The following is a 20,622-nucleotide window of genomic DNA, read 5'->3' as shown; positions in this document are numbered from 1 at the left end:
CAAATAACATTGACTAGTCTGAGCAGCTTCAAGCTCGTGATCCCAGAAAGACTAAACTTTGGTAATTCACTGTTCTTCTTTAAAAAGCATGCCACACTTAAGAAAAAAACTAAAATCACACAAACATAGCTGTAAGTTTTATTTCTGATCCACACAGAACAGACTGAAACACGGTGGGTAAAAATATAGTTTGTTACCTGAATTTTTTCCTGCATCTCAGGTAATGGAAGTAAGGAAGGTGTGCTCAACAAATCACTCAGACCAGCATTTGGATTATGAGGAATCAGCTTATACTGGCCTCCTTCTCTTTTCAAATCCAAGCCAAATATGTCTGAGAGTAGGTCACCATCATCTGATAAAGCTGTCAGATCAGTCAGATCTTCTGCTGGCAATGCAGCTTCTGTGGGTTTCCTCTCTCCCTCTTCCCCTTCGCCACGTACCTCATCCTGAGTGGGATCTGGCATATTGGCTAAAAGTTCAGCTACCTTGATCTTCTTAGCCCCTTCTACCAAGCTTCCTCCGAGTAGCAAACTGTACATGATGCGAAAGAAGCCTCGGAAAACACTACAGGTGAAATGCAGTAAGCCCATCAAGATGCTCCAGTAGGAAGAAAATAAAGCCATGAACATGTCCTTCATGGTCATTTTCTTCATTTTCTTCATCTGCTTCTTTAGACTCTTCATGCTGAGCATTTTTGTAAGAGTCATTATATTATACTTGAGGGCTACCAAGGCTGACTTGACAGTCACAAGGGAGAAGAAGCCCATTCTAGGGTCCTGTTCCTCAGGCTTATCTTTTTCATTCTCTTCTTTATTTGTGGACCTCTCATTCAAATCTGACTCAGAGATCTGGGCAGCTAGCTGCATTTCAAAGATGGTATCCTCACAGAAATTAACAAAAAGTTCCATCTTTTCCTTCTCTCCTCCTTCATTTACTACATCAAAGATAAACTGCCTCTTTGACTCTTTAACCTGAGGTTTCTCCCACTGAGTTCGACTTGACTCACTTATTTCAAAGTAAACTCGCTCAATGCGCTTTGCACTACCCATGATTTCTATGCGTCCAAGGAAGGGCTGAAAATAATTCAGAACGCTCTCTGCTAGCTCAAGAAAAGTCTGTAACCGGGTATCATGGCGCATGTGCTCTGAAAGGTTGGTCAGGAGAACAGCAACATTGAAACCAATGTCTTTGGCAGGTTCATGGAACCGTTTCACAAATTCCTCATAATCCAGAGTCTCATTCTCATCCGTCTCAGTGCAAGATAGTAGAAACTCAGTTTCAGACTGGGTGTAGTGCTTATGGCTTTCCATGGCCTTCTGAAAGTCCCTCTTTGAAATTATACCCTTACCATCAGGGTCATATTCCTTGAATGCATCAGATGAAGTTAAATCCTTCAACTTTAAAAACATATCAAAAAACTTCAGAATCATCTCCACGTTGTTGGAAGACTCCACTAGCATGTCAACCATCTGCTTGCCAATAGTTCCATTCACAACATTACCTAAAGGTGGCAACATGCAATAACCAGTCATTGGTGACAATGAACATTTTGGCAAATAAAAGCATTTAATAATGATTACTGAAATCATCACATGGTAAGATTTACAAATTACTAAATGATCTGGTTGCATGCAAGTCTTCAGTGTATAACTATACAGGTTATCATTTAAAAATACTATACCAAATCAAGATCTATGCGGAAAGACTGAAAAAACTGGGTTTGTTTAGTCTGAAGAAGTGAAGACTGAGGGGGCCATCATGACAGATTTCAAGTACATAAAAGGTTGTTACAGGGAGGAGGGTGAAAAAATTGTTCTTGTTTGCCTCTGAGAATAGGAAAAGAAGCAATGTGCTTAAATTGTAGCAAGGCAAAATTAGGTTGGACATTAGGGAAAACTTCCTGTCAGGCAGATAAGCACGGGGACAAATTGCCTAAGGAGGTTGTGGAATCTCCGTTATTGGAGGTTTTTAAGAGCAGGTTAGACAAACACCTCTCAGGAATGGTCTAGTTATTACTTAGTCCTGCCTTGAGTGCAGGGGACTGGATTAGCACTGCTTTTGAAAGAAGGAGATAAATGTCAGTATGTATACATCAAAGACTTCTTTCACATTTAGTAGAGTGCTGAATGGGAGATGGAATTTAGGAGTGACATTAAGACTTTTTTTGCCATTCCTCTGACGAGCTTAGATATGCTGTGGAGATTAGGCTTTCTGGTTCTGAGGGAGAAAATAGGTATCTTTGGGACGATCTTTGTTCATTCAATGCCTAGCACAATGTGGTCCTGGTCCTTGACTGAAGGTCCCAGTGGCCACTGCTAATCAATAAATAAAGCCATATTTTACAATGGCTGTATGCTACTGCGTGAAGTTGAGGTGCAATAGCAGCTTTTGCAAATGTTAAACAGGACAATCCCCCAGAGCCATGATAGACCTACCCAGGTGAATTCAAAGCCCATTCTTTCATGGTTATGGTAATTGTCAATACAAAAAAAGTGTGATGTTAAATGCAGCACACTGAAGTTGCTAACACACAGTAAATAAAACAACTGATAAATAGTGAAGCTTCCTTCTGTAGCAAGAACCTTGGATTCTAGCTTCACCAGCAAATAGCATCTCATTTGAACCAAAACAGAAGCCAAACACATGGAAATAAGTAAATCTTTGTAATGATTCAAACTGAGCTGGCATGTGCATAATTAACACTGATTTAATTAATTTATACATTATTGCTCACCATGTAAATTATAGTTATAATAATTCCCATGAGCCTTTAAAGATCAACAACTCTTCTGATAATAAACTAATGAACATTAAAATACTAAAAAAGGAAGAGACATTGGTTTTGCTGTGAAAAAAAATATGCAGAGGAAAAGACAAAGTTATAATACTTGCAAAATAAACTTTTAAAATAAATTAAAATTACCTTCCAGCATAGACAACAACATGACCACCATATCCTTCTGAAGATCCATTAACTCTTTCAGTAATTCAATTTGACTGGAATCCTGCAAACATGAATCCATTGTAAATAAGACTATTTTGGGCCAATATTTTTAACAACCTCAACCCAGCCTCTGATCTTGCATGCACATATTTTGCACAAATAGAAACTTGTCCTTGTAAAACAGGTATTTTACACATACAACTGCCAACTTGAACTAGTGTTTGTGTGTGCACATGTAGGTTTCATTTAGGGAAAATCAGACTGAGAAGCTGAGAGGCCATTAGTGTATTTGGCCCTTTATGTCAGATCTGAAAATAAAAGGAAAACACATTTATCCAACTATTTACTCTCATATAGTAGCAAAACACATACACACACTCTTATATGTTTAGAAGAAACAGCAATTTAATACAGCCATAGTGCAAGTTGAGCTACTATGGAGAATAAAGAAAAGAAAAGCTTTTCTGATAGTATGCAGCTGTGTTGGAGTTGAAGAGATGATGTCTATATAATACTTTATGTTTGCTAAACTGATGTTAGTGTTGGGATGATCAGGTTCCCACCCACATGGCCGTAAGAAAAGTGTCATGACAGCAATAGCATTGAGTTACAAAGAGCTCAAATAAGACCAAAAAAAGTGACAGATCAGTCATAGTTGGGAACATTTTATAAGAAGTAAAACAAAGTTATTAAACTTCAATTACATAGAACTTTGACAATCTTTAACGATTTCATCTGAAATTTCCCCATGTTCCCCATGTTTGTGCCTCATGCATATATTTCACCATAAAAAGTTCAGTGGCTTCCAACTACAAAGTTAGGGAAAATGAGTAGTTTTGCTGACGTTCAAATCTATTTCCAACCATTCTTGGAAGAGCTCTAGGGCCAGCCTCTATGAGGTACACCAAAGAGGTACCATTTGCCAACCCCAATGAAATCCACCCAGATTTAGTCAATTTATGAAAGACTCTGAAAATCAGTATTTACACTTGTTCCGAGGAATTTATTAAAACTTTGCTATGAAAATACCTGAGCATCCCATCTGCATTAGGCATGTTCAAAGCCTCAAAGATCTCTCAATATGTCAACTATACTGAGATACTGAACATGCTCCCAGTCCCCAAGAGCTTGAGCTCCAAATGGGAAAAAGACATTGCCACTGTCCCGTAGACTAAGAGGAAACCATCAGGTCTAATCTAGCAACTAATATTAATAATTCTATAAACTTCCCTCGCCCTATTATTAAGCAAAGCCTCATGGCTATGACATAACATGATCACATTTTTTTTTACCATAGGAGTCCTGCATCATTCAGTGCAAAGGATGAACAGTGAATAAAGCAGAAAGCAGAAACTTTTAATAAGAGAAAAGGATGTCTTCTCATACTTAAAGCACTGCACTGGGACCCAAGAGGATTTTACTCCTGGCTTGGCCACAGACTTTCCACACGCTGTGGAACAAGCCTACTTTTTCATTCTTAAAATAAGTATATTTTGGTAACCATGACAATATGTGTAGGCTTTTGGTACACCTCTATTTTTGTACGCGTCTCCTCTTTATCATTTAGGAAAGGCTGCACTCATCACAGTGCCACCTGCTGTGAGAATATGCCTATTCATGAAGACAAAGAATGTCTATAGCACTAAGAAGTTCAGCAGAACTAAGAAATCAACCTTCACTCGACACTAAATCCCAACTTTCATCTCTGTGGTACATGCAAAGACTGGATTCTTAAATCATATCAGAATCTAAAATAATAATAAAAATAGCCAAAATCTTGGTCTTCAGAGCTCTATAACTTTAAATATTATAAAAGTAACAACAGAGATTAAAAATAATGATAACAACAATAAAAAAACATTTCCCACTTGTTGGGCACCTTTAATCTGAGTACATCAAATTATTTTTCAAATATTCCACCACACCCCCCGAGACAGGTAAGAAGGTATGTATGACTCTGCTTTACAGATGGGGAAATTGAGGCACAGAGTGACATGCCCAAAGTTACAGAGGAAGTTGGTGTCTGAAGAATGGGTTGGATCATAGGAGTTGCTGTGTCATTCTGTAATCACTTGGCCAAGTTTCTCTCCCACTGGTTCATAGCCTATACTGCCTCAATTCTTCTATATTCCCTTGCATTGTTGTTCTGGTCACGCTCTCTTAATATGAAAATAATTTGTTCGATCAACAATTCAGCTAATGTATTGTAAAAAGTTAGTAACTAAAAAATAAGAAAAAAAAGTACATGATACCTGAGATAGTTTCATCTGCATGTGGGCAAACACATGAAGAAAACCAACCACTGCGTCCCACAGCCTGCTGTGTGCCAGACTCTGCTGGTTCCCTGTACATGGACCCTACCATGCAGATGACAAGAAAAGGAGAACAGGGTTTATATGCAAGAGAATTACATCAAACATTAGGATAAAATTAGAATCAGGTTACCTAAAATATGACCAGCTGAGAGCTGCTACACAAGCATTTTAGGAACTGTTAAGGAAAGTGGAAACATAAATGGAATGACAATTTCATTTGATAACAATTACTGTAGAATATCCCTACCACTTCCTTTGCTTTAAGGCAACTAAAGCCACATTTTCAAAGTTCTGTGTAAAAAGGGAGCAACAAAAAATGGATCTCAATGTTCACGGAAGAGTACCAGTTTGCACCTTTAAATTGGAATCTCATGAGGGGCACAGATGTTTAGTCTAATTCTCCTCTACTTAAGCAAGTGTAAATCAGGACAGGTTTCAGAGTAACAGCCGTGTTAGTCTGTATTCGCAAAAAGAAAAGGAGTACTTGTGGCACCTTAGAGACTAACCAATTTATTTGAGCACAAGCTTTCGTGAGCTACAGCTGAAGTGAGCTGTAGCTCATGAAAGCTTATGCTCAAATAAATTGGTTAGTCTCTAAGGTGCCACAAGTACTCCTTTTCTTTTTGTAAATCAGGAGTAACAATGATGAGGTTCTGGTAAAATTATTTTAAGAAGAGTTGAATCAGGCCTCTTGTTTTTTGTTCAGCAAGTTTCACCTGTTGTAAAACATTGTCTGGTGTTACAATGCTATAATAATATTTTTACAAAAATCAGATGATATTTCAAAGGACAATGAATAAGATATTTATTAACACTGTGAACAGAATAGTTTGGGTGTAGCGGGCCAAATCTGTTAGAGCTGTGTGTATACATTTGCATATCACCAGCCTCTGCTAATACTTATTCAAGCTAGTACTTTCACAATTCACTCCTATGAAGTCTAAAATAATACAGATTTCCATAATGAAGATTTGAATGTGAATAAAAAAGTATAGTCTGTATGCTCAGTCTTTAAATAAATCCTTCCCAAGAGAAATTACAATGATTAGGGGCCTGAATCTTCACTCATATAGGTTTCATAGTCCTGTAAGTCCATTTAGTTTCAGTGGAATTACTCCTGACATATAATGTGATCAGAGTCTGTCCCTATCTTTTAAGCATTAATTTTTGGGATAATTTCTCAAAAATAGTTATCAGGTAAAGCTACTTTTTGGCTTATCAAAATGATCCTTTCATTGATTAATATAATTGCCATGATTTCATATAGTGTAGTTTTAAACACTCTCCTGACAGTTGAACCTCAACTTCCATAATGAAAATATTGTGTAATCAGCAAAAAGGCCCCAAATTATTTTAAATCACTTCATATTGTCATAAGCAGCATTTCTCACTCGATTATTTTACATGGGAAAAGACTAGTATATTGTAGCATACTGGTAGTGACATTCACTAAAAAATAGATGAATTATATGGGACCTCAATCTGCACATAGAGTGCCCACTTATGGGGAAAGAAGTTCTGTACATGGATAGAGGATCCAATATAGTATAGGATGAATGGCAGTGAACCTAACACTTTCCACTAACATTTATCACACATCCTTTTTTAAGAGAACAATAAAGGGTACATTAAAATTAAACCTAGGAGAATTTGATTGCCATTTTTTTCTTTAAAAATTCTAGCTAGTTACATAGAAAAGAAAAACTACATTAAATAACGTTATGAAGATTGCAAAGTCAAGTACTCAAAAGTTAGGAAATGACAGAATTCAAGTTTTTCCATAGGACCGAGCTTCCAAGGGGAGTAGTGGTGACAAAAAACCTAACTGGCTTCAAGACTGAACTTGATAAGTTTATGGAGTGGATGTAGCCGATCTGCAACTGCTAGTAGCAAAGACCTACAATGATTGGTGATGGGACACTAGACTGGAAGGGCTCTAAGTTACTACAGAAAATTATTTTCCAGATGTCTGGCTGCGGAGCTTGTCCACGTGCTCAGGGTCTAACTGATCACTGTATATGGGTCCGAAAGGAATTTTCCTCCAGGCCAGACTGGCAGAGACCAGGTTTTTATTCCCCCTCCTCTGCAGCATGGGGCATGGATCACTTGCAGGTTTAAACTAGTGTAAATGGTGGGTTCCTTGTAACTTGAAGTCTTTAAATCAAGATTTGAGGAATACAGGAACTCACAGAGGTTATGGGTCTTTTATAAGAGTGGATGGGTGAGCTTCTGTTGCCTGCAATGGGCAGGAGGTCAGACTAGATGAACATGACGGTCCCTTCTGGCCTTAAAGTCTATGAGACCCCTTGCCTTAGTCAGTGCACAGAATGGATGGTTCTCCATCCATGGCATGGAGACAGCTATTCCATTTTTTTCTTATCCTTCAATGTGGCGCTCCATATTTTGTTGCACCCCTTCCAAGCCCTGCACTCAGTACTGAATTATTAATTTCTTCTAGAACTTTTTTATGGTGCTCATTACATCCTGCCAGCAGTTTCTTCTTGTTTATTGCAAAGAGGGTCCAGGTCAGGCAAGTCTCTGCAGATCTGAAATGTGGCAATATGTCATGGGGAAAGAGTTTTCTCAAGCAGTGTATTCAGAGCTTTATAATCAAACTGACAAGAAGCCAGAGCACTGACTGAATATGCCATGATATTCCACTTACTAAGCACACAGCCACATTCTACATTAGTTTTACTTTTCAGATAAAGCAAACGTGAAGAACATAGTATGATACATTGCAGTAGTCCAGTCTTGAGGTGCAAAACAAATTATAATGGCAAGGTTCCTGTTGGAAAGAAAAGGACACAACTGGCTACATACTGGGACACAAGAAGTCTTGGTTAGCAAAAGAGGAGATAATTCAATGATACGTGGGAATCTGCTAGATTCTTAGTTTGCAAAAAAATAACAAATGGCTACTACACATATTTCAAAACATTATTTCTTACTAATTTCATGCAATGAGCAGTTTACCTGAATATACTCTGTGAGAGTATTGAAGACCTGTTTTGCAACTTGAATTGCTTTGGAGAAATTACGTTGTCCTTGCTCATCAATAACATCCTTCCCAGAATAATACCAGTAGAAATCACTAATTGATTCCTATAAAACAGATGTAAGAAACAACACATGCAGGTCAGATATTCAAACTGCCACTCCTGTGTTCATCAGCATTTTCATAAAGTAGACTTTAAAAGCAAACTTCGTTGTGAGCAAAAAAAATATCCATTTATTCATATGGATTTAAAATAATCTCAGACATTTTAGGTATCATCAACATAATGCATTTTCTCTCTCATCTCCAGTGAAACCCACAGGGAAAAACAAAACAAAACCAAAAATCCCTTCAAAATCTAACTTTTGTCTAGATTACCTGGTCTTTTTGTTTATTTCAAGTTTTACATACACATATGGGCCCTTAAACTGACTAAATCATTAACACAGTGCTGTGTGCTGTTCATGTGAACAATGTGTCTTTATACTGTCTGCCTGCCAGCTAGCTAAATCAAGGAACTGAATATTCTTTGTGCACAGAATTCTTCTTTCCATCTCCCTTAAAGAATGTCAGCTGAAACTTCATCAAAATGAGCTCCAAAACATAAAAAGGTTTATTGTTATTACCACCGAGCCTCTAAAGAACTTGCAAGGACACACAGTAATACTGACAACAGCAACAACAACTGAAAAAAAGGTTGATTTTCCACATACTGGAATTTTTAGAAACAACAACAAAAATGCTAAAATACAGCTACCTGTATTTATTTGCAATTAGTATGTAAGATGGTTTACCTGAACTCTCAGTAAGTAATCCACAGTGGAGATGATAATATTGACAGTTGTGTTGTTACCAGTTTGAGTTCTCAAATAATTCTGAAAATCTAAAATGAGAGGATGAGTTCAAATTAACATTTATTTAAATCTCAAATATTTTCAGAATTATTTATTAAAATAAATTCTGGTACAATCCATTGGTCAAAGCCTACTTTAAAGGACTGAAACATCTTCTAAGTAACTTTCCTGTTTAAATCCATATTTTAATTCACTGAACCGTTTACATCTGCCTGAATGGTACCATCTTATTGAGGAGATCAAGTAACAGTTTACAAGTTCTAATATCTGGTTTCTCCTGTGAACATATTATAAGTCTGACTTTGATCTCACTTATATCAACTTTACACTGATGTCACTACATTAACGTCACTAGAATTATTCCCGATTTACACTAGTCTAAATGAAATCCGAATTAAATCTTATGCCATTACTGATGACAATGATATGAATATGTTTGACAGCTATAAACTGGAATCTTTTTTTTATAATACCACAAAGTATATGAGTAAGTGAACTAATATTAAAAATACTTTAAAAGAAATTGCTAGTATTTCCTTATGTTATATATGAAAAACTATTGTTCCTCCTTCAATGAAGATCTCCCATATGCTCCTGGGATGACATTTAAGCCCCCTAACCACCTTCAGTGAGAACCAGAACTCTAAAAATACTTTGCATGCCAAAGTACAATATGTTTGCTGCAAAGCCCTCCTTTAAGACTTTCCTCCCATTTAGTGATCAGGAGCTAAAACTAGAGTAAACTTCATTTTCTATTTAATTTACCTTTCACATAGTTCATGCTCCAGGAGTTTTATCATTTTGTGAGCCATTTTTTTCTCCCAATGTTTAAATGAACAAGGAAACTTGACATTTTAACTCCACATAAATATTTTTCTTTCATGTACAGTTCAGCTACTCAGGAACCTTTCATAATATTTCCTTAAAACTTGCCAAGCCTTCAGCACTGATGAGCTTTTATCCCTGGTTACCATCACCTTGGCTCAGCTGACTGGCAGCCTGCCCACAAACCTGAACTGTGTCCTTCACAAAGCAACTGGAGGAATCGGAAGAGGTCACAGGTGAATTCGTCATCCTGCATTACTTTTTCTCCTGTGGAAAGCCCAGATGGAGGTACAAATTATCACAGACTGTCAACTAGCTCCCCACTTCCCTTACCAAATCTCCATATTTAATCTAAAGTCACCATTAACAAACATATAAAATGCAATTTATAGCCACTATTCTATCTGAAGCATGGCATGTGGCTGGCAGATAGGTGCTATTTCTCTTCCATAAGAAAAGAACATTTACATTTCAAGACACAAATTTCTCTCTATAAAATGCAGCAGCATGGGCTTGGCAACATTTTAGAAAAAATCCATCTTTTACACTCTTCTTTTATTTTTGTTGGCATGAAGTCTGCATCATGTACAAAGCTTAATACTGGATTTACTTTGTTCCAATGTTTGATAAATATTGAAAAGCCTGAAAAATTAATCAAGTATTGCAGAAAAGAAGACCTCTAAAAATATATTTTTAAAAGCAAACTAAGCCAACAACTTTATAGACATTTATGTTCTCAGAAAACACTTAACCTGGGATTTTCAAATGAGTCTAAAAGAGTTAGGCAACCAATTCTCATTGAAAGCCAGGGGATACTAGCCACCAAATTCCCTTAGTTCTGGTTAACCAAAGCACTAAGTATGTGCTTAAGTGTTTTTTCTGAATAGGGATGGACTTCAGCGTGTCCTTAAGGACTCTTGCAGAACTTGGCCCTACAGCCTAGTTTTTCTATAGATAGCGGTTATCCAGGTGTCTAGAGCTGTAAAAGATCTTCAGAATTGCTGAAGAAAATCTGGTACACTAACATGGTATCCATTCAATTAATTGTATCAGTACAGAGAGTCAACCTGGAAGTTTAAATGAGAAAAGGGGAAGCATTAGTGGCTCTAGGAAAGATCAGGGATTAACAAAGTAGAACTGGAAGCTTGATAAATTCGCACAGAGGGAAGACATAATAGCAAGCAAAACTACACTGGAGTATTAAAGGCAAATGATTTCATTATTAGGGCTTTATACAAATATTTTGGGGACAAATGGTTTCTTGGCAAAAATGGAAACAACTTTTTTTTAAATATAGAGAATTTTAATGTGCAATCATTTGTTACTTGTAGATGATGGCATAAAAATAAAAGACAAAAATGCAAGTAAATTGAAAAAGTACAGTATATTAATTCTGAAAGTTTTCTTAAAAATAGGAGGCATTTTGGACTGGTACCTGAACTTCTAAATCCAATGTGATATTAAGAACATTATCCTTTTCAGTTGGTGAATAAAAGAAATAATGAGAGTTAAACAAAAATATAAAACTTCTCCCAGACTGGGAGTGCTTGAATTAGAGAGATAATATATATGCATATATAATGTATAAACAGGAATATGATTGGATGCTTACTGTACATAAAAATTATGAATGATTACAATTACAAATAGCCAATGGACTTACCAGTCCGCAGTCTGTGACTTTCAAAGTGAGAGGCTTCAGTATAATGGTAGGGTTAGGAAGCAAAACCATTTTGAAAACTAATGTGAACATTAAAAGAAGTATATAAAATCATTTCACTCTTTTCCCTGTTGGCCAGCAAGACACAATATTTGGTGACCAAACCAAGTATCACCAGGTGTATATAAAAATGCGGCAAACATAGGGAGACTTAAAATATCTTTTTTTCCTCCCCCTAATTCTTGCTGCATTCTCACTGAAATGGCAAAAAGAAAAAAAAGGCATAGTCCTCTCCCTGACAATGAATCAAGTACTACAGATGATGTTTAACACAATTTGTCTCTGGGTCAGACATTAATACCAGATATATAGCTTTTCAACTGTACAAGATTGAAAATCCTTTCAACTAATTAAATAACAAAACACAAAAGACTAAAAGAGGCTCCTGTGCATACAAGTAGTATATTAATCAACAGTACTATATATGAGCTCAATTCTGCAAGATGCTTAAACACTTTGCTGGACTTGGAATGTTCAGCATCTTGCAATATTGAGCATTTTATTTTTATAACTCAGTTGGATTCCTCATGTTTTAATATTAAGTATGTGCTTAAGTGCTTTGCTGGATTGGGGCCAGAATGCTCAGAACCTTGCAGGATCGAGTATTACTTTTGCAGAATCTCAATTATCTCTATGGAACCTGAGCCTGCAAAAACATATGCATGTAACTTTACTCACGTGAGACTTCAATGACTTCAAGGGGACAACACATTTAAGGAAAATTAATCATAGATAAGTGTTTCCAGGATCAAGCCTACAAAAGGCCTAACCACACATTCCTTGAGTATCCAAATCTCTCAGACTTCAGTGGCAGTTTGGCATAAACAAAGAACACAGATCAAGACTATTAAGGAAATATTAAAAAAAAAACCTACCTGCATTAATAATTTATAATAATTCCAGTAAAATTTATTTATATTACTCTTACAGTTAAAGATAGGTTCAATATAACTTTTTTTTAACAGAGCAATATTTCACATGTATTTTATGTAGCCCACCCCACACGCACCTTTAAAAAAAAAAGTTTGCCAGGTGGATATTTTCTTTTTCTTCTAAGTGAAATTTAACTCTGCCATGTGGGCTAACTGACCACTTTCACTTGGAAAAGGTGGGCGGTGGGGGAAGGGCATAATAAAAAGTGACAGGAAAAATAAGTTCAGTAGACGCAGCAAAATTAGGCCCTCAACTGAGGAAAATATTTAAATATTTAAGCACATGAACACTTCAGCATGCTTTCCTGAATTAGGGCCTAAATGAGATGTGAATGTTAAAGAAGTACAGTCACAAGAAAAAACAGTGGCTTTTCTAAACAAACTACTGTACAAAGCTTGGTAGGAGCTTTCAACAGCACTTAACTGCACTGGTTTCTCACTTTCATTTCTCACTCAAAAAGTTTCTCAAAAACAATTAATATTCATATTGACTTTGATAATACAAGGTGCTGAGCACTCCAGACATGAATTTTAATGGAATATTCATGCTTGAACAGAGCACATACTTAAGTCCCTATTTCAGCAAAGCACTTAAAAGCATATGCTTAGCGAGACCATAGTGCTTATAACCTGGCAATACTGAGTGTCCCAGGCCTGACTTTTAAGTGGTTGTGTGTGTGTGTGTGTACTGAATATTAAAAATATATATTAATAAAATACATAAAAACAACACTAGATACAAGTTTGGTGCTATTAAAAACTTCAGCATCACTTTGACTATGGTGAGAGGGAAAGTCCAAAGTAAGAGGAATGGTTGAGGAGGACTTTAAAAATATAAATCTTTTGATAATGTCCTTTAAACTGGCTGAAAATATTTATTTTCCTTTCCTCTTCTACCATTTCACCTCCCTCTTAGTACCTCTTCACTTTTGCTTTTCTTTCTTTTCCCCTTCTCAGGTTTTGGAGACATTCAGGGAAGGTGGGGAGGGACAGGAAAGCCTTGAATTAAATGATAGCAATATTCCTTTATAATGAAATCATTTCCTGACACATCAACTTCACTATAAGAATCAGTTTGCTGTAAAAGAAATTGCAATTTGCACACTGCAAAGCATTTGGGTCTTTCATTCAATGTCTCTATACAGAAGGTTTCATAATTTGAGTTACTGTAAGTGGGTTTCAGAGGAACAGCCGTGTTAGTCTGTATTCGCAAAATGAAGTGAGCTGTAGCTCACGAAAGCTCATGCTCAAATAAATTGGTTAGTCTCTAAGGTGCCACAAGTACTCCTTTTCTTTTTGTAAGTGGGTTTTCATTGAGATAATGCGTATTCAGAAAGACTGTCTTTTGAGGTTTTACTGTTTCAGTTTTATCCTCCCTCCTTCTAATATATTGGATCTGATCATTCACAGTACCTCATGGAAAATGTATTTACATCTGTGTAAAATGAGTACAAATCATACACAAAATTCTACCAAGTCAGAAAGGTAGTGTTGTATGCCCCCCATCACAAGGAACAAAGGCAGTGGTGAATCAGACCCATAGATTCCTTTTTAAAAACAAATGATATACATGTTTCAATGTTAATCACAAGCAGTTTTGAGCAGTATGCCTGTACTGATTACAGAGATCAAATTCTTCTAACCAGTAAAATATCTGACTCTCTTTTAGAATGACAAATCCTTGGCACTAAAAAAACAGACCATAATCTGACTCAGAAAGAAATGCTGGTAACATCAGCATTTTTTCAGGATAAAAACATTATTTAATAACTACAGAGAGGAGTCTCTTTGGAAACTACAAGTGACACCTCTGGAATTCAGATCCATTTCTTTGCTTAAAATCTAAGCAAGCCACTTTTGGCGTCACATACACAAATTCATGCCTCCACACACAAACATTTATACATATAGTGTACTTACAAATATACATATTGCATATAGCATGACTTAGGGAGGTGAGTCACTGCTTAGGTTAGCTGCAATTGATGTGATGTATATACTATAGTACATTTGCTTAAACATGTAACTATTTGGTTAAAATGCTGCCATTGCCCATGTTGCACATAAATGGTATGGTTACACACATGAATGGCTTTATGCCTACAGTGTGTGCAGTTGCGAGTCTGATAATATGATGTATACAAACAGAAGCAACGTCTGCAGTAAAATAAAAATAAGATTGAATGTAACAAGCATATGTATCTCCTTGAAAGTGTTTGATTCTCAGTTCATTAATTCTTTCATACCCCCCCATTTTGAAATCCCCACTGCTACTAATAGTTAAATAAATCTGTGGGACATTATATATTAAAAATATTTACCATTCTAAAAGGCACAAAGGCCCAATTTTGATGAATGCACAATTGTCAAACAACAAAGATCTGCCATAGTAACACCAGTTAATTTATTTCCACTAAAAGATTCAGAAGTTGTTTGGCTGAGTTACCAGTGCCACATGTCTGTCATTGTCTCTTTATTGCCCCACAGTTACAATAAATCTCATAGGAAACAGATCATTTAAGAGCTCAAACCAGATAAAGTAACCTACTCCCCCCCCCCCCCACTGAGCCACGCACAACTACCTCTGCTAGCCCAAGCAAACTAGTATTCGTGTAAACAGAAGTGCAGGGCCCTCATAGCTGGAAACTCTGCTAGTGAGATGAGAAGATGGAAAGGATTGCTACAGCACAGGCTGAAGCAGGCAACTCTCCCAAGCAACAGGATGCAGTAATGCTAGCAGGAAATACACCGATTCAGAACACTCCCTTATCAGCTTCAACAGCTTATAAATATTGCTGATATGAATTTAATTTCAAGATGTATGTGACTGCCACTAACACGAGGTCATGTCCTGCAAAAACTTAAGCACATGCTTAAAGTTAACTGCTAAAGCAGTACGAATGGACCTCAGTGTAATTGAGAATCAGGCTCAATGGCATTAAAAACATGCTTAAAGTTAAGAGAATGAGTATGTTTTTGCAGGACTGGGGCCTATTTAACTAATTTGTACTATTATTGATTTTTAACAGCTCTTCTGTATTTTATTCTATCTGTGTTATCAAATGGAATGTATGCCAGTCATGCAGATTGGTGAAAGGCTAATCTTTAAAGGGACAACAATCAGGTCACATTTCCCACAATATTTAGATTTTATAAAAATAAGCTTTTTAAGAACCTAAGACAAACAGAAATAATTCCATTACATTAAAAAAATCCAACTGAACACTACACACTTTATTAATCAACATTTCCCTGCAGTGTTTTTCCCCCAAAGATTCCAGCACTGTACTGGTATATAAGACTATCACAATAAAATTGGCTAGAAACTAACTACAATTGTTCAACTGGGGAGAAATTAAAAAAAGCACCTAACAACGTAAAAAGAAAAAATAAATTTTGATATTAAAACAATTTCCTTTTTATAATTTACATGTCATTCACAAAACAGATAAAAAATTTTGTTTTTGAATTGATTTGGTTTTGATTTGAATTGATTCAAAATTGATTTTCAAATTTACAATATCTGTTTAAGAGATGTCAGCAGATTATAATATTAGATACTTTGCAAACTGTATTTAAAGGTATCTTTTAAAAAGTGGAAGTTAAATCCTATTGAGGAAAACAGAACGGACCATAAACTCTGGCAAGTGAAGTGTAAAACTATAATTAGGAAGGTCAAAAAAGAATCTGAAGAACAGCTAGACAAAAACTCAAAAAGTAACAGCAATTTATTTTTTAAAGAACATCAGAAGCAGGAAGTCTGTTAAACAACTAGTGGGGCCACTGGACGATCAAGATGCTAAAGGAGCACTCAAGGAAGATTAGGCCATTGCAAAGAAACTAACTCTTCATGGCTGAGGGTGTGAGGGAGATTCCTGAAGCTGAGCCATTCTTTTTAGGTGAAAAATCTGAGGAACTGTCCCAGATTGAGGTGTCATTAGAGGTGGTTTTGGAAAAAAATGATAAATTAAACAATAATAAGTCACCAGGACCAGATGGTATTCACCCAATAGTTCTGAAGGAACTCAAATGTGAAATTGCAGAACTACTAATTGTGGTATGTAACATACCATTTAAATTAGCTTTTGTACCAGATGACTGGAGGATAGCTAATGTGATGCCAATTTTTAAAAAAGGCTCCAGAGGTGATCCTGGCAGTTACAGGCCGGTAAGCCTGACTACAATACCAGGCAAATAGTTTGAAACTATAGTAAAGAACAGACACATAGATGAACATGATTTGTTGGGGAAAAGTCAACATGTTTTCTGTAAAGGGAAGTCATGCCTCACCAATCTACTAGAATACTTTCAGAGGATCAACAAGCATGTAGACAAGGGTGATCCAGTTGATATAGGGTACTTAGATTTTCAGAAAGCCTTTGACAAAGTCCCTCACCAAAGTCTCTTAAGCAAAGTAAGCTGTCATGGGATAAGAGGGAAGGTCCTCTCATGGATCAGTGATTGGTTACAAGATAAGGGAACAAAGGGTAGGAATAAATGGTCAGTTTTCAGAATGAAGAAAAGTAAATAGTGGTGTCCCTCAGAGGCCTGTACTGGGACCAGTCCTATCCAACCTAGTCATAAATGATCTGGAAAAAGGGATAAACAGTGAGGTGGCAACATTTTCAGATGATACAAAACTACTCAAGGTAGCTAAGTCCAAAGCAGACTGCAAAGAGTTACAAAGGGACCTCACCAAATTGGGTAACTGGCAACAAAATGGCAAAAGAAATTCAGCTTTATAACTGCAAATTAATGCACATTGGAAAACATAATCCCAACTATACATAAAAAATGATGGGGTCTAAATTACCTGTTACCACTCAAGAAAGAGATCTTGGAGTCATTGTGGATAGTTCTCTGAAAGTATCCACTCAAGGTGCAGTGGCAGTCAAAAAAGCTAACAGTGTTGTGAATCATTAGGAAAGGGATAGATAATAACATAGAAAATATCATATTGGCTCTCTATAAATCCATGATATGCCCACATCTTGAACACTGTGTGCAGAAGTGGTCACCCCATTTCAAAAAAAGATACACTGGAATTGGAAAAGGTTCAGAAAAGGGCAACAAAAATATTAGGGGTATGGGACAGCTTCCATATAAGGAGAGATTAATAAGGCTGGGACTTTTCAGCTTGGAAAAGGGACGACTAAGGGGGAAATATGATAGAGGTCTATAAAATCATTACTGGTGTGGAGAAAGCAAATAAGGAAATGTTATTTATTCCTTCTCATAACACAAGAACTAGGGGTCATCATATGAAATTAATAAGCAGCAGGTTTAAAACAAACAAAAGGATGTATTCTTCACACAATGCTTTCAACCCCTGGAACTCTTTTCCTGAGGATGCTGTGAAGATCAAGACTATAAAAGGATTTTTAAAAGCACTAGTTTAAAACTTTAAGTTCATGGAGGATAGGTCCATCAATGGCTATTAGGCAGGATGGGCAGGGATGCAAAACCATGCTCTGAAGAGTCCTTGGCCTTTGTTTTCCAGAAGCTGGGAACTGGCGACAGGGGATGGATTACTTGATGATTACCTGTTCTGTTCACTCCCTCTGAAACACCTGGTATTGGCCACCGTAGGAAAGCAGGATACTGGGCTACGTGGACCATTGGTCTGACTCTGTACAGCCATTCTTATGTTCTTAAAGAACACCATTCTAAAAGTTAACAATTTTAACAATAGTTTTATGCATCTCTCTAAACCTCATTCCATTTTATAGTTTAAAAATGAATGGATTATTCAATACGGCTGAGAAAACAAGTAGAGTTTTGCCTGTGAAGCCCTCAACTACTGTTTAAGTGTCCTTTCTATAGAAATGCTGTTGTGGAAATTTGAGAGTCTTCTGAAGATAAAAATCAACTGGCCTTGAACCAAAGGTGACACTGTAGCACATGACAAATATTGTCAGGCATCAGAAATAAAGTATTGTTATCTTTTGTAATTTAAAATTACATGGCAGTATTTTAAAGCTGTCTCTCAAGTGAGATCAGTCAAATGCAATTACAATATTCCTCTAACAAAGGGCAAGATTCACAAAAGGTTTAATGAAATGAAAAATGGGTCTAAAAATCTATTTTCAATTAGTAAAGAAGTTCCTCTAAATCTTAGTATTTTTTTCAAACATACTACTATTTAGTAGGTTGTAGAGATTGTATTAAATGAAGAATATGAATATTAACTCCAATTAAAATAAAATCAATCTCAGATAATTGTAGTAAGTCTATGTTTTTAAGGAGACTGCTAATCAATCTTCTATTGAAACTCTTAACAGGATAGCTGCACAGTCTGATGGTTAAAGGAAGAAAGTGGATGTCAGAATTTCTGGGTTCTTTTCCCAACTTGGGTAAATGACTTGCTATGTCATCTTGGGGAAATCACTTAATTTCACTGTTTTATTTATCCATCTATAAAATGGGTATAATTATGGTTACCTATTTTAGAGGGGTTTGTGGGGCTTAATTGTTTGTAAAGCCATTTAAAGTTTTCAAATAAAAGGTGTCAAGAGTATTATTGTTGTTAATATCAACAGATTTCAAAGTGATTAGTATTTCAGGGATATTGTATTTGGCTAAAGCAGAACTCCAGTAGCCTGACCCAAACTCTCTTTTCCTTGCTGCATTGTAAGTTTGATCTATTTAACCATACATCACAAACAACAATAATGATTTTAGGCAAACCACGCCAGTCATATAGGAGGGTATGTGTTTCAAATGGCAAGTAAGTTTTACAGAAGTTTCCTCACCAGCTAATTGTGAATCAGGTTTAGGAAAAATCATTCTGACCCAAGAACATATTCAAGTTTCTTTGTGAAGTCTTGTTAAAAGAAAAAAAAAATCCTGTACGAGAAGAGTGCCCAACAATAGCAAGATAATGCAAGTGTAGATTAAGCAAATGCATTCCATTATCTGTTAACTAAAGAAAGGGCTTTGGGAGGAGAGAAAAATTGCACTTTCAAGGTTATCATGATCATGGTGAGACAGTATAGACAGAGAGAATTAAATGAAAAATGGAAAACCATCAGATGGGATAATGAACATTTGTGCGACTTTGATTCTGAACCTTTTTTTGTAAAACAAACATGACAATCAAAACAAATATACATACAGAAAGATACAACATTAAGTACACCACAAAAACAAGTAAGAAACACATTTGCTGAAGAACCGTCAGTGTTTTTACCAGTGGGGGTTCCAGGATTTTGTACAGGAAGGTGGTACTAGTGAAAGAGGAATCAGGACAAGGAGCTTAGGTGGTGATAGCACAAAGAGAAGAGTTGGAAAAGGGCAATAAATCTTACATCCATCTTAACTCACTGCAGGATTTTCTGCTAATGCCAATGTGGAGATGGGAAAAGAAATCGAGTTTTACAGAACACCACCGCTAGCTAGAGGTCAAAGCCTACTCCCATTGAAGTCAACAGGAGTTTTTAGAACTGACTGGAGTGAAAACTGATTCAGGCTCATAGTCAGTAATAACAAGTTAATAACTCACTGAAAAATGCCTGCATCAAATGTAGAAGTCGTAAGGAACAGGTTATAGTATGTACTCTGGACCTCACTCCATTCCCCTAACAATCAACCACATGCTTCTGAATCTTGGAGTAAGTATCTGTCCTGTAAAACGGAATGGAAAAAATATATTCTCCCTGGGTCACCCAGTCTAAACCTTGGTGCTGTCTTGGAAGGACTTTTTAGATGGGTATTTGTAGGATTGCTAGCAATTATGAGAGCTCAGCTACCCCATAAAATATAGAATGTCTAGCAATCATTCACAGCAGAATCTATCATTTCTCCTCCAGACACAATGGCTGGGCTTTCATAATGCTATCAGGCATTAATACCAGTGGCATTGGGCTGCCTATAACTCACATTCAGTGAATTAAAGTGAGCGTGCTCAGTGACAGATGAATTACTGTTACTCCTTGCCTCTAAGGGATACACATTTTCTCTGTTGTATGAAAAAGCTCTCAAAGTGGCAAATTATCAGGAATAACTGGTAACATCCTGATATAACCCTGAAAAGAA

General features: G+C 36.5%; 1 protein-coding gene across 19 annotated transcripts in view; it reads right to left on the bottom strand.

Annotated features, from left to right (window-relative positions):
- RYR2 (ryanodine receptor 2) overlaps positions 1 to 20,622 on the bottom strand; it is a 719,935-nt gene that overhangs the window by 72,207 nt on the left and 627,106 nt on the right. For 11 of the 19 annotated variants that reach the window (XM_075126918.1, XM_075126921.1, XM_075126923.1 and 8 more), the window contains 6 exons: positions 10,123 to 10,203; positions 9,052 to 9,140; positions 8,236 to 8,364; positions 5,197 to 5,301; positions 2,924 to 3,005; positions 198 to 1,501 (listed from right to left, as the gene is read on the bottom strand). In XM_075126918.1, coding sequence (XP_074983019.1) covers positions 198 to 1,501; positions 2,924 to 3,005; positions 5,197 to 5,301; positions 8,236 to 8,364; positions 9,052 to 9,140; positions 10,123 to 10,203 — 1,790 coding nt within the window. Of the gene's footprint in view, positions 1 to 197; positions 1,502 to 2,923; positions 3,006 to 5,196; positions 5,302 to 8,235; positions 8,365 to 9,051; positions 9,141 to 10,122; positions 10,204 to 11,599; positions 11,633 to 20,622 lie in introns of all 19 variants that reach the window. The other 8 variants (XM_075126917.1, XM_075126920.1, XM_075126922.1 and 5 more) reach the window with 1 other exon arrangement.

The sequence above is a fragment of the Caretta caretta genome, chromosome 3 (genome assembly GCF_965140235.1).
Source record: "Caretta caretta isolate rCarCar2 chromosome 3, rCarCar1.hap1, whole genome shotgun sequence".
Taxonomy (NCBI): domain Eukaryota; kingdom Metazoa; phylum Chordata; order Testudines; family Cheloniidae; genus Caretta; species Caretta caretta.
Note: the sequence above shows the minus strand (reverse complement) of the source record. Positions and strands in the feature narration are given on the sequence as shown.